The sequence below is a fragment of the Emys orbicularis genome, chromosome 3, assembly GCF_028017835.1.
Source record: "Emys orbicularis isolate rEmyOrb1 chromosome 3, rEmyOrb1.hap1, whole genome shotgun sequence".
In the NCBI taxonomy this organism is placed as follows: Eukaryota; Metazoa; Chordata; order Testudines; family Emydidae; genus Emys; species Emys orbicularis.
This window is the reverse complement of record NC_088685.1, coordinates 159,774,581-159,788,904: the sequence shown is the minus strand read 5'-3', so window position 1 is coordinate 159,788,904 and position 14,324 is coordinate 159,774,581. Positions and strand designations below refer to the sequence as shown.

The 14,324-nt window shown below is 38.7% G+C and overlaps 1 protein-coding gene across 2 annotated transcripts in view; it reads left to right on the top strand.

The window, feature by feature from the left end:
• Positions 1–14,218, top strand: part of LBR (lamin B receptor) — a 44,360-nt gene extending 30,142 nt beyond the window's left edge. For both annotated transcript variants that reach the window (XM_065401942.1, XM_065401941.1), the window contains exons 8-14: positions 3,214–3,408; positions 5,063–5,166; positions 5,634–5,759; positions 5,882–6,050; positions 10,571–10,651; positions 10,776–10,898; positions 12,185–14,218. In XM_065401942.1, coding sequence (XP_065258014.1) covers positions 3,214–3,408; positions 5,063–5,166; positions 5,634–5,759; positions 5,882–6,050; positions 10,571–10,651; positions 10,776–10,898; positions 12,185–12,345 — 959 coding nt within the window. In that variant the 3' untranslated portion in view covers positions 12,346–14,218. The remainder of the gene's footprint in view (positions 1–3,213; positions 3,409–5,062; positions 5,167–5,633; positions 5,760–5,881; positions 6,051–10,570; positions 10,652–10,775; positions 10,899–12,184) is intronic.
• Positions 14,219–14,324: the final 106 nt, after the last annotated feature.

Here is a 14,324-nt window from a genome sequence, read left to right as displayed (position 1 = left end):
GCCTATGGTATGGAGTTTAAATTATTCCTTATCTGTAGAACCTAATCATCATCTTGGTAAGAGTGTGGTCTGGTAAATTTTAATGGCTATATTGCAAGGTTGGCTCAACATGGACTGGCACTATTCTCTATGGCTTGATGGGTATAAAGTTGCCCAGAATTTTCACTGTAGTGTCCAGCTGTGGATGAGGGGATTAAACTTTTCAGATTGTGGAGTTCTGAATTGCATTGCTTTGTGCTCTGGGAAATTTTTTTGCTTTGGGGTGTTGCTTTTGTGTGTTGGTTTGTCGGGGGCACACATTCTCCAGTATCTGAGTGGTATGTAGCTGTGCAATACCAATGAAGTGACTAACTCAAGTCAGTTTGTATTATTATATTTGGTGATTACATGTCCATGCCCACATTTTCCTTAAAATCACTCCCAATGTAACTAAAAACAGGAGAGGCTATGTTATCTCCTGTCTTTCTTGGTCTGTTATACTTCCTAGCATACTCTGGAGGCTGCTATGCAATTACTTAGCTATGGAGACCTACTGTTTTGTTGTATCTGTCCTCGTCCATAGAAACAAAAAAAGGCTTTTTTTTTTTTTTTTTTTTTTGTTCAGATAACTCCAGGATGCTCAGTATATTGAGCAGTTTCTAGTTCAAGTAACTTCTCATGGTGATCCCTTTGTAAATACTATGGAGTTGTGCAGTTTGCAGCTTTTGAAGGATATACTCATTGCAGTCAGGGGCTCATTGCTTCCCTCTTTCCCTCCACAAGGTCCCCGTGTGCCACCCTCCTATCACCTTCCACTCCTTACAACACTTCCTACAACGCTCTTCATCACCCCCGCTTCCTTAATGCCGGGGGCTGTGTGTTGTCCATTCCCCACTCTGCCACATGCCAGGGAGACTGCCAGTCTCCTGGCCCAGAGGTTCTGTTTGCTCCATTACTCCCCCATACCAGGTCCCTTAATCTCTCCTCATGCTGGGGCTGTGTGCACGCCCCCTGTCCTTCCATCATTATTATTTGTAATTTTTCTGTCTGGAGGGAAGTTATTCAGGGTGTCACACATTAAACTCTGTTGGGAAGATGGGCATAGCTGGATTAGCATTATTGTGCTGGAAAGCATTATTGGGTGCTATCAACTAGTTATTTGATCTACAGATAATTGCAGAGGTGCTTGAAGCAGTTGGATTGCTAAACAGAGGATAGGGTCTTTGTGTGTCCTCCCTCTCCCCCCCTCCCCGGTTTTCCAATTTTCCCTAAAATCAATAAGGTTCTGGCTACTGATGCCCAGACATTTTAGAATTAACTCAATGTGGCATTCAAAAGTTAATGTGTTTAAAGAGATAGAGGAATGTTATCAAGTTGAGCCCTCGCAAGCTCGGAGAACAGTAGAGCAAAACTTTGAAAATAAAATAGGCATACAAAAATACATCTGGAGAGTATGTATTCTGGGCACGCTCTCCTTTGTTGCTATTTACTTTTTCTGGACCAAAGGTTTCCCCTCCATTATTCAAACTTCTCCAGCAGAGTGAATGATCACAGGGTCCTACCACCCCCAATCCCAACTATGTCTCTTACACCAAGGCCAGTGGCAACAGACAAGGGAGTCTGGCTCCGCTTTATCCTAGGCTTCAGGTAACAAGTCTATTCCTGACTGCTTTCCTACCTGGCATGCAATGTTAAGAGCTTAAGTTCTTGCTCTCACCTTTCCACTTCAAATAAGCAGTTCATCCTATAGGATCTCTTAACCCACACTGGCCCCATTCTCCTCAATGCTTTCACATCCCCTGTCCCTACAAGGACAAGAAGTGCTTCAAAAGGGCCCTCCCATGTTTCTGCTGGGCAGCTCTATATGCTTCAGCACTCTGTCGCCTCAACACCATAGAGCAGCGTTCAGAAGATCCTCTTATGCTGAGCAACACAACACACTGCAATAAGACAGTTGCTCTCGAAAGAACGTTTTTCTTACTGTTGAGAAAAGAACACTGATGTCCAAACCTGTACCTTTTCTATTCAGGTTCTTATACTGCACCAGCATCATGTATTGAGCCCCTTTCAGTACTGCTTTAAGAAGTTGAGTCATGTTTAGTATATGTCAACTAGTGTTGTAGCCAAGTGGATCCTAAGCTATTTTTATATATATATAAAAAATATCAAATATCTTGGGATCGACATGGCTACATATGCTGGGACTGACATGGCTACAACAACACTACATGTAACTAGCATCTTTTGTGTGGTTCTTATCTTTTTGTTTTTATTTTTCCCCAGGGGAAAATTAAAAAACAACAACATTCTCGTGTGTGTGTTGATCTATGTGCTATTTATTAGGAAGGTAAGATTGAAGAGGTGTGTGTGCATGTGGGATGGAAAGCAGCAAAGTCTGTGGTTTGGTTTAGCTTCTGTGGGAGAGCACATTCCTGGATCTCCCAAAATATTTTATCTCCTACACAATTGAGCTTTTAGCCCTGTGGTGGATATGTTGCCAGCGGATCGTAGCTGTAGATGGTGGTCCTTGTCCTGGAGCTTTAGGTGACCTATTTGATAACCCAGGCCCAGATTATTACTTGTCTTGAAGAAAAGTACTGAAGTCTTGAACTTGATGCAATATTCTATGGTGAGCCCGTGAAGTGAATAGATAGATTTGATGTGCTTGAGGGTAACCTGTGTTGCTGAGGAGGGGCGCTGCTGCATTTTGTATTAACTGTAGACCAGGTAGACTGTATTGCTGTAGTCCCGTTGTGTGCTGCTGAAACCAAGTCATTATGCGATCCTAGCCAGCTGGAGGTGGTTGAATTCATTGCTCACAGATATTGCTATGTTGAGAGCTTAGCATAAACCTGGAATCCAGGGTCAGTTCTAAACTGCACACTGGCTTGACCAGTTTTGGGTGTGGACCTTCAACCAGAGGAGACTGTGGCTGAAAACTCATAAAAAAATATTTTCTTCTTCTAGCCAGCATGACCTCTGCTTGGCCTGTTACATGCATGTTGCTATGCATATACATGGAAGCCCTGATTCTGCTAAATGCTTAGCTGAAGTGGGACACATGTGTACACATGATTTTAAAATTAGATAATTATGTCATTGTAGGTATCTTTAAATCTTATTTTTCAAAACTTCACAAAATCATGCACAAATGTAATGAATGACTCCTTATACTAAAAGTTTGTCTTTTGACTTGGCTTATTGTTAACTTTTGTTTGTTTGTGTTTTTTAAAGGATTTTATGCTTTTGTCCTGACTGCTGCCGCTGTAGGAAATTCTTTATATTTTGAAATTGAGCTTCATTATTTATATGACCATTTTCTGCAGTTTGCAGTCTCTGCTGCAATTTTTTCTGTGTTGTTGAGCATTTATCTCTATGCCCGGTCCCTGAAAGCACCTAAAGAAGAACTGTCACCTGGTGGAAATTCTGGTAAGTGTGTGAATAATATTTCAAACCTTTCCTCCCTTCTGTTTTATTACACTTTCACTGTACAAAGAAATCTTTGCTAAATCAAATCTTAAGTACATTTTAGGATAATTGCCATAACAGTCTGGCTAATTATTAGATGTTTCTCATATTTATATTGCAAGTTGAATGGTTTTTAATAAAGATACAGATTCTGCATAGCACCTCAAATTTAGTTGCCTTTTTTGCATAATGAACTCAGAAGCATTATTTGAAGTGTTTTATGTAGCCCTGTACTTAGAGATGAGAGGAAAATTATTTTTCTTTTGCAGTTTTCAGCATTTGATAGTCTTCTATATAGTCACTTTCCCCTCTTTGTTGAAACCTTTCTAACAACAGCTTGTGGGGAGGAGCAGGGAGAAAATGATTGATTCAAAAACTAGAAACATTGGCAGTGGGAAGTCAGGGTTAGGGGAGAATTTCAATGTATTATTTTAACTCAGTTTTTTTTACTTGGCTGCATCCTTTTTTAAATCTAGTAGTAGTTTTTGGAAGGACTCCAGTGGGACTACTAATTTATGCAAAGTTAAGCATATGCATCAAGTTTTTGCAGGATCAGTGATAAATTGGGGGGGAAAAGATTGACTATGCGCAAATTTACCAAATGTACAAATAAAAGTAGATTCCCCCCCCCCCCAACATACAGTTATGATAGTAATAATTTTGACTTTTACTTGTAACAGTATGGGTATGGGGGGGGGGGGGGAACGTCAGACCTTGCTGGCTAACTGCAGAAATGTGTGTGTATATAACAAGACATTAAACTGACATATTGCTTCTAATGGAATAGCAGTATGATGACTAACAAGGGGAGTTACCAGACAAAATGAATGAGTGAAACAAGAAAATTATTGAAAACTTGAGCTTACTGGCTTTTTGCTGGTGCTTGGGAGTGAACAGAAGGAATATGAGAAATTGTCTCAATAATTGTGCTTCTAAAAGTATAGTTCTAGCGTTCAAAAGCTGACTTTTTAAAAATGGTATTCTATGTTTCTTCTATATAAGATTTTTTTCTACCTGCCAACTGAGCCATTTCTGTCCTCCTTGTCCATCTTCAAAAGTTAACAAGAATTCTGCCTTCTAGCATATGCATATAGTATTATCTTTCTTCTCCCATTTCCACTCACTCCCCCACCCCCCCAAAAAAAATTTATTCACTTATGCATTGTTTCATTTTCTTGATTAAAACAGCTACATGTTCTTGGCTGAAGTTACATTGCTGCTATCCAGCACAGAGTGCGGGGTGCCGTGGGGAACTTAAGAGTAGGAGCAGCTAAGTTTAGTTAGTATGTATGGGGGTTGTGATGTCACTGTGTCACAGAAAATGAAGTTCACAAGCTCTCCTGACAGCAGAGTTTATGGAAGAGGCAAACTTCAAGGAGGAATAAAAGATGAAAAATTTCCTCAAGAAATTATTAGGCAGACTTAGCTTATGTTTTTACCATATGGGAGCTCTCAGGAAAAATTCCATTATAGCTTTTTTTTTTAATTCACGTTTTAGGATTACAGCACGACTTTTAACCACAGATAAAGTAATAGCTGTTTTATAAGTGTCAGAGGAAGGTGGTGGGGAACAGACAGAAAGCGATTACTGGAAGCATGTGCATTTTGTTTGCAGGGAACTTTGTTTATGACTTGTTCATTGGACGTGAATTAAACCCTCGCATTGGAAATTTTGACCTCAAATACTTCTGTGAGATGCGTCCAGGCTTAATTGGCTGGGTGAGTATGAGTACTTTTAACCATTTTGTTTCACTTACTTGGATCTTATTAAATATGAAAACTTTTAATTGTGGTAAAGAAATATAATATGCTTGAAAGAGGGGAAAATGTGCAAAACAGCTGTGTATTGAAAGACATGATTAAAACAGATCTCACGGGAACAGTTTTTACAGCTCTATCACATTGCTTGTATTAAGCATTCTAAAAGTGAGACTATGCAGAGGCTATACTTTTTTGAACCAGGGCTACTAATGAGTTACCTTTTTGTGAAATTTGTAGATATATATAGATATATATATATATATATATATATATATATATATATATATATATATTTTAAATAAATGTAACTTAGATCTTGGGTCTAAATTGTCAGTCTGTCTACTTTTAAAAATGAACTATAACATAGTAGAAATAAGTGCCTTTAAATTTGTGCAAAATTTGTAGTGAAATGTGACTCTTTTTAGGTTGTTATTAACTTGGCAATGCTGTTGGCTGAGATGAAGGTACAGGATCGTAATGTGCCATCTTTGTCAATGATACTGGTTAATAGTTTCCAACTTCTCTATGTGGTGGATGCTCTTTGGAATGAGGTAACTGACATTCCCTTCAGTCTATATTAAACTTTTGATAACATATCCAGTTAAATTATGACAGACTAATGTACTCGTGCTTTTTTTTTATGAATTGTAAATTTCCCTCCTAATCTCTCTAGGAAGCTATCTTGACTACAATGGACATTACCCGCGATGGGTTTGGGTTCATGCTAGCATTTGGAGATTTGGTATGGATTCCATTCGTCTGCAGTTTACAAGCCTTCTATTTAGTCAATCATCCTAGTGAAATTTCTTGGCCTATTGCTTCTGCAATTATTATTCTGAATAGTAAGTCATGAACATTTTTTACAATTACAAAACTAATCTTTATTTCCTTTTCTGAGAGAGGAAGGATGGTCCAGTGGTTAGGGCACTTAGGAGGCCTGGAGTTCATTTCCCTTCTCTGCTACAGACTTCCCATGTGGCCTTGGGAAAATCATTTAATCTCTGTCTCAGTTCCCCACCATAAGTTAAAAATTGTGAGGCCCCCATTACTACAATAGTTCTTGAGTAGGCATATTAAGTATTATAGGTTTACATACACTAAAAAAACCCGAACATACTCTGGGCAACTAATGAGTTGCTTAAGAGGGGATATTTTTTGGCTAGTAATTACTGCAAAGAATAAATTCATGTTCATAGATTCACGAGGGGGACTTAGACACCTAACTTGGGCTGTTGTAAAATTAGGCAAATAGCTAGAGGAGTTGATGTATCCCCTGGAAGATCTTTGCATACCCCCAGAAGTACACATACCTGTGTTTGAGAACCATTGTTGTATGGGATCGTCCACCATCTTAGAGAATTCAGCACCTGGTTCAGAACCAGTGCCTAATTTTGCATGCATTGTGATGAGTGGGTCCGTACTTTCAGGGCAGAGGCCTGGAGGCACCTGATAAGGCACCTTCTTCATAGGGTGATTCCTATACATAAAACTAGGAGGACCAGTAGCTATAGACATTAAGCTATGGTTGGCCTGCACACTTTACCAACATGTATATCAAGTTTTGGATCCAGTCGAATCTGTCTAGTGATGGGTAGACCTTTTGCCAGATAAATCTTTCCACTCCCAGGCAAACTGTCTTTGTGAAGGGAGGGAATGAAGGAGCTCTTCTTGGTGTTTATCACAAATCCATGTGCTCGAAGCAGATCTAGTGTCCAGATTGTGGCACTGTGTGCTGCTGCTTGGATCAGAGCTCTGATCAAGATGTCATCTAGGAAGGGATAAGGACATGTGAGAGCCCTCAGATTTGAGCCTGGCTATTATTACCACCAGCATCTTGGTAAAGGGGGGGTGGATGAAAGGCTAAAAAATAGAAGTGTTTGGTACTGGTATGCAAATCTCAGCAGTCTGTGGTGGCATGGTCATATGGGAATGTGGAGTTCTACATCTGCTAGATCCACTGAAACAAGGAACTCCCCTTGAGACAGGAATGCTACTGTTGAAGCTAGGATCTCAATCCAGAATCTCTTTCTTCATCCATTTGTTGAGCTGCTTGAGATCCGGGATAGCTCTGGGACACCCCCCCCCCCCCCCCCCCAGTTCCCTCCAGTGTGCTTCTGAACAATTAAGTATAGTCTTAAGAATTTTTCTTCTGGGGGAACTTTTTCTATTGCTCCTATGCCCAGGAAATGTGAGTTTTTGTTTAACACCAGCTTGTGTTTGATGGGGGTTTGGATGAACAAGGGATGGGGTGGAGCCTTTAGTTTGAAGAAGTAACTGCCTCTCTCACCCACTGTCTTTAGTTTGATAGAGATCATACTTCTGAGAACTGGAAAATTCTGCTTCCTAGATTCAGTCTGGACGTAGGCACATTTGTTTGTTGTCATAGTAGGCTCTTAAAGGCAGTGGACCCACCTTTTGGATTTTCCACCCAATCTCTGGTTCCAGGGTTTTCCCCTGGTACCTTTGTGAGGAGGATGGACAAATAGTGTTTTTGACTTGCTGGGTTTGTGGTCCCTCCTTAGAGGACTGAGGGGGAAAGGACTGTTTCGGCTTGGCAGCGGTTTCTCCCATATTTTGTCTAGTTTTTCTCCAAAGAGGAGAAGGCCTCTAAATGTAGATGAGCACGGAATTTCTTTGGAGTGAGCATCAACCTTCCAGGGTTCCAGAGCTGGATGCCATGGCTCTCGCTGAAAATCTCATTGCATCCATTCAGGCATCTGCCATAAAGGCTGTTGCTAGGGAAATTTTCTTAAGTGTAGACCTGAAGACAAGATAGCCTCTGTTCTTCATGGTCTTAAGGTCATCCACCCTGGACATTGTCGTTCTTTCGCAAAGTATGTAGCTGGTCAGGGATGCTCTAAAGGTGGCCGACAAAGTCTCAAAGTGCCTTCTAAGGGCAAATATCCCCTTTGGACAGGGGTACTATATCTTCTGTTAGAGATGCCATTGCCGCATCAACCTTTGGTATATCCGCAATGGCAATTTTTGGTTCTTGCAGGTTATCAGGGCTCCCTCCCCACTCCTCTCTGATCACATTATCGAAGGATGGGTGCAGCAGGATTGGTATTTCAGGTGAAGATTTACAAGGCTGGTGTTAGCCTTTAGACTTGTCCTCTCCCACCCGCTCAGGTTGGATCTGGATTGTGGATGTAACTTTTTTGCATGATTTCAAATATTTCAGGGCAGAAAACCTTTGTTGCTTTTTTTCCCTGTGTGCTGCTCAAAGCCTGAATCTGAGAGCTCCCCTTCCTCAGTAGAGGAGGAGATAGATAAAAAACCATAAGAGGTATTCAAATACCTTTTCCTCCTTGCTCTTTTTGGATTTTTTTTTTTTTAAGGCTTTTTGACCTGCTTTGCGGGTGTTGTCACCTGGCTGTTGCCAGAGTATGGCTTGTTTTGTGTAAGCCCTCTGAATATGTCTCACTTGGTGTCTTTTGCGTCCAGGTCCCACTCTCCTTGCCTGGGGGATGGGGTTTCATTGCCAGAGTTCCCTGATTTGAGGTGGGAAGGAGAGCCAAGAATGAGCCTTTTTTCTCTCCCCAGTGAACTCAGGATCCATTTTAGGACTTTTGTGGGGGATAGAGAAGGACATAGACTTGTTTCCTCTTAAGGTTTTTTTCTTGGTGGTCCTGTTCTTCCCCAGCATCCCCCCACCCCTCCAGCTGGTTGGATGAAGTCCTCCTTGGTGTCGCTCCCTAAGTCTCCAGATTGGGCTTTTCTTGTAGGAGTTAAGGCTTTGTGGAGTAGTGGGACCAACATGCATGCCTGACCTAAAGCCCTGTGTCCTAACAGTGCAAGGTTTACCTGGCTAAAAACAGGCAGGGCCCAATTCGCCATTCAAAGAGCCTGTAAAAGCTGCTTCACAGATAGAATACCATTTGATTTAGTTTGGTGTTTGTCATGCATGACTGAAGGCAAAGGAGTGTAGCAGGGAGGCATTGCAATGCTGGTTCTGGGTGACTGAGACCAGATCCAATGGAGGGAAAACAAAGAGGCTGTTTGCTACTGCCCAAAAAAGTGGATAAAATAGTAAGTGGGCAAAGAAAAGTAAGGAGCAAAGTGAACTGTCACTTTGCTGCTGTGGAGACAGAAGATCTGGCAGCAGGGTGGAAAAAGGGGTGTGGCTAGCACAGTCTAGGCAACAGCTTTGAACTGCAGACAAGAGGGGAATAGTCCATAAATATCAGAATTGTGGGAGATGCTGGGCTACAGAAATCCATCTAGATAATCTTTTGGACCAGATGGGCTTTCCTTTCAGTCTCTCCTCTGAGATGAACAGTCTAGCTGAAGATCTAAAATATTTTATCCTCTGCAAATAAAATGGTAAGGCACATCTGACATCCAGTGTATGAAGCATAAACAGGTGAGCATGAGTGTGGCTAGCACTGGCTGTGCTACAGCTTTGAACTGCCTCCTGAAACTGCACTCAAGAGGGGAACAGAATAGCCCATATGTATCAAAATTCGGGGAGAGCTCCTCGAAATGCAATAACACTTATACATTTTATTCATTCATTTTACTTCATATCTGCTACCCCCAAGAGATGCAAAATGCATCTTTTTCCCCCCTTCCTTTTCAATGTTTAGGTTTCTTTCATTTGAATAAATGCTTAATTTTTAATATGCTGGAACATTGTCCCATTTTCCTTTAAATTTCTTTGTGCCCACCCCTTTTCTTTCTTACATTTTTATCAATTGTTCTATGCATGCAGAGTGCTAGGGTACATAGTAGTACAATGCAAACTTCAAAAACATACAGTGAAAATGTAGTGGCCCAGGTGCAACATCTCATCTACTCTTTAGCTTTTTTTTTTTTTTTTTTTTAAATGAATTCAGTTTCTCTTCTATTAAAAGTTTACTTGCCTGGGGAGAGTGGGCAAGTAAACATGGTAAGACTATAGTAGTATATATGAGGAGAGTAATAAAAAAGGATGTAACCATGAATGTTGTTGTCTCTTGTATGTACATCTACTTGCAATGATATATTGGGTATGTATTTTCCCAAAATAGGTGTACTGCTGAGGAATATGAGAACCTGTTGTGGGTTATTTAATAGAAATGTAAAACCCAGCATCATGTTAAAAATGAAACTTGTAAAAAGGCAAAGTTCTTGGTAAAGATTCTCCAATATCCTATACTTATCTATAAAGCATCAGATACAATATGAAACACATTAACATTTGAAACCCAAGGTTTTTTATAATATTTCAGTTCCATTAGTGAGTGATTCTTGAGAGCTGGGTAATTATAACTATGTGCCTAATGAAATAATTTTGTGATTGCACAAGAGGGTATTTTGATGATAGAAAAGTGTACTGAAACATTGCAATTATGAAATGAAAATATTATTTTCTTTATTTTAGTCTTTGGGTATTACATTTTCCGTGGTGCAAACTCACAGAAAAATGCATTTAGGAGGAATCCAAACGATCCCAAATTGGCTCGTAAGTATCTTTTGGCTAACTTAATGTTAAGTTTTTTTATTACTTTCCATACAGTATCTCTCAATTATGTACTATTTACATGCACATTTTAAACATTATTTTATACCCTACTTTCTGTATGCAGACTTGAAATGTATTCCCACTGCAGCTGGAAAAAGTCTTCTAGTCACAGGCTGGTGGGGCTTGGTTCGTCACCCTAACTATCTAGGTGATATTATGATGGCTCTGGCTTGGTCCCTACCATGTGGTAAGATCCTGAAACTAAAGTGCTTGCTATTAAAAACTTGTGCACGTGTTTTGGCAACTGACTTCCATTTTCTAATTTGCCAATAATTATTTAAGACACTAGACTGTCTGTAATTAACAGAAAGTTTAAATTCAGTGGAATAAGCCTGATTTGACATCTGGCTTCCCACTACATAACCCCTTTGAACCAAGTTTAGTTCTTAGATAAACTTCTGACTCCTCTCGCTTTACCTGTGCTCTTCTGGGGATGGCTGACTTGTGAGCCCCTTCTTCATTCATTTGTCCTGGGGCTGCCAGCTGGACTATGATGTTTACAAATGGAGCTAGAGGAAGTACTACTTTAGTAGGCAGGGTTTCCCGCTGTTTAGGGACAAGTGTCACCAGATATGGGCAGGATCTCAAAACAGAGTACATCCAAATGAATTGATGTGACAGCAAACACACATGAAGGAGGCTACGTGTTGAACTCCTGTTGCTGAGCAGTTTATGCCTTGGAATTAGGATACAGCTAAAATTGACTAAATCTTCCACTATTAAAAATATTTCAGTTAAAAAACATCCAAACTTCAGAAAGTATGGAAATTCAACATTTAGGTTCAAATATAAATTGTTTTAGCTTTTAAATATTTTGAGTATAGTGAAGTTCACCTAAAGAGCACTGTCAGCAGTCTTTCTTATCTTAAATTTGGAGATCTAGGTATTGGGAGGATACTTTACCTTTGCATTTCCTTGCTTTTGTATGCATCTCACAATACTGTAATATTCTCTCAATGCATTTTTCTGCCTGAATATCCCTTTTACTTTAGCCTACAGGAAGTGTGCGTTTGTGAGCTTTAATGCAAAATTACTTGCTTTTTAAGCATTGTAAAATTTGTCACATGTGTACATAAAACAGAGAGAGCAGGTTTACAAAACTAAAACGCCTTCTTCCTTGCACCCTTTACATCTGTCCTCCAAAAACAAATTGTTAGTCCATAGTATAGACAAACTGCCTGCAAAATGTGCCATATCAGACTTGCTATATCCTATTATTGAGTGCTAACAAGGGGTTCAGCACTGTACAAATAGATGCAATCTCTTTGAAGATGCTCACAGGCCAGAGCAAGCACATGCCATACAGTTTTGGTATAGATAAAATGTAGTGTTTTGTATAATGTTTGACCTACTAGTTGGAACCCATATCTGTATCGTGACTTGTATTTCAAGGTTTTTACTCTTACTCTGAATACCAGCATATTTTTCTGAGTTTTGCTATATGTACAATGACTTTCCAACTGTGTTCTACAGGTTTTAACCATATTTTGCCATATTTCTACGTGATTTATTTCACCTGCTTGCTTATTCATCGAGAAGCTCGTGATGAACATCAGTGTAAGAAAAAATATGGCTTGGCATGGGAAAGGTACTGTCAACGTGTACCATACCGTATATTTCCTTACATCTACTAAGGTACTCCAGGAACTTGTGTTGCAAACTACGTCTGCAGTTAGATTCTTTGCAAAAACATGCCCCATACCTTTGCACTTGGTCTGTTTGTTAAATTTTTAGGCTTTTCTTAAAGATGTGATCAAACAATGTAGTGAACAAACAAATATGATTATTAGCCAGCCTTCTCCAAATATTTACCAACTAGTCATTTTAAGCTACACAGTGTATTCAATTAGAATAAACCAGTTACCTTGTGATGTATGAATAAGTAAAAGATAAGGAAATAGTTCACATAACTCACATATTTAACTGACTTTCAGTAGTACCCCTGAAAAAATGTGCTCTCTTCTCCCCTCTCCCGCAAAAAACAAAACAAAACCAAAACAAACAAAAACTGTAGGGTGCAAGGCTTTGGGGTTAACAACCCAATCAAAATTGTAAGGTTTTGTAAGTTTCTTTTTATTCTTGAGGACCCAATTTTTTAAGTTAAACCTTAATCTACTGAGTTTACATTTTTTAGAAAAAGTTCATTTAATTTAGCACTGTGATGTGATGTATGTTTTTGTTATATTAAGGGAATACGATTTCCATCTAGCTCACTCTTCTTCAATCACTTGCTGGTTCCCAGCGTGAGGAGCTAAAAACCATAATCGTGCATTCAGTGATAAATGGAAGGTATTATAAGGTGTGGTGTGTAGTACACACTATGAAGTAAATTAGCTACAGTGTGTTTGCTCTGAGTTTTGTAAAATAGTTCTTAATGTACCATAGGATCCATTGACTGTATTATAAAACCTTCATGTTTTTCCTGTACAGTGTTTGAGAATGTGAGATACAATAGCTTTTTTAGGAACAGGGAGAAATAAACCATTTCCAGTATTTTTTAAAAAAAAATGTTTTTAAGGATTTTGTAAAATAATGTATTGATTGTCTTGAAAATTAATTGAAGTATTCATTTAAATATTGTTGACAAATATGCTATGAAAATGTAGAAAATATATTCAATCCAAAGTTTGTGAATCTGGCATTACTACCTCAAATGTAGGTTTTGCCTTTTATACTGTTGCAAATAGCAAAGTTTTTTCAATATTTCTATTTAAGTCAATTTTACATGAATCTTTGTCACATTCTAATATATTTTTGTATATATTTTTGACTTTTTTTAATCTAGCGTATATATTTTTTATCTACTTCTGTCAGTTATGTTCTTTATATCCCAAGAATGGAATTCTATCCCACTGCAAAGGTTTAATTTTTATTTGATTAACTGTAAGTGGGTTAATTTTAATAAGGCTGGGAGAGTGCTGAGGTAATTTTGCATTAATGAACCTTGGAGAACTAGTTTTATCCTGCTTGTCTTTCAGTTGGTAGCTTTTTTCAGAAACAAAAATTTAGTAAGTCATTGGTCTTGAATTTTAATTGCACTGTGGAGGGAAATTAGGTACTCCATAGTCAGGGTTCCTATCAAACTACAATTGTTAAAAATGTTGAATAGTTGGATGTTTTAAAAATAGTGATATAATTGAAAAGCTAGTGTTTGCTTTTTTTAAAAATGCGCTGAGTCATTTTAGTGAATATAGCATAACTTGTTCAACATCATCGTGACAGCTTCAGCAGGTCCATGTGGTTGCTGTTGTAAGGAGAATATTTTAACACCAACTATTTTGATTTCTGGAAAAAACGTGGTTAAAAGTGCCACTTTTTAAAATGAGGTTAAATTATGCTACTGAAAAATAAACTAGCAACCTTTCTACAGTCTGCATGCCATTCTTCAGAGACAGGGGTATATATCAACTTCAATTTCTTCTGTACACTCATATTTTTGATGTAAAATTGATTAAGTAGCATTTTATACAAACAACCTGTAAACTGAAATAAAATTGTTTTTAAAAGTGGTAGAGTGCAAATTTTGATCACTTATTTATATATTTAGTTGCATTTTTAAGAAAACAGTGCCAGCTGAATCTTCATTTGTATAATACCTAAAGAGAGAGAAAAT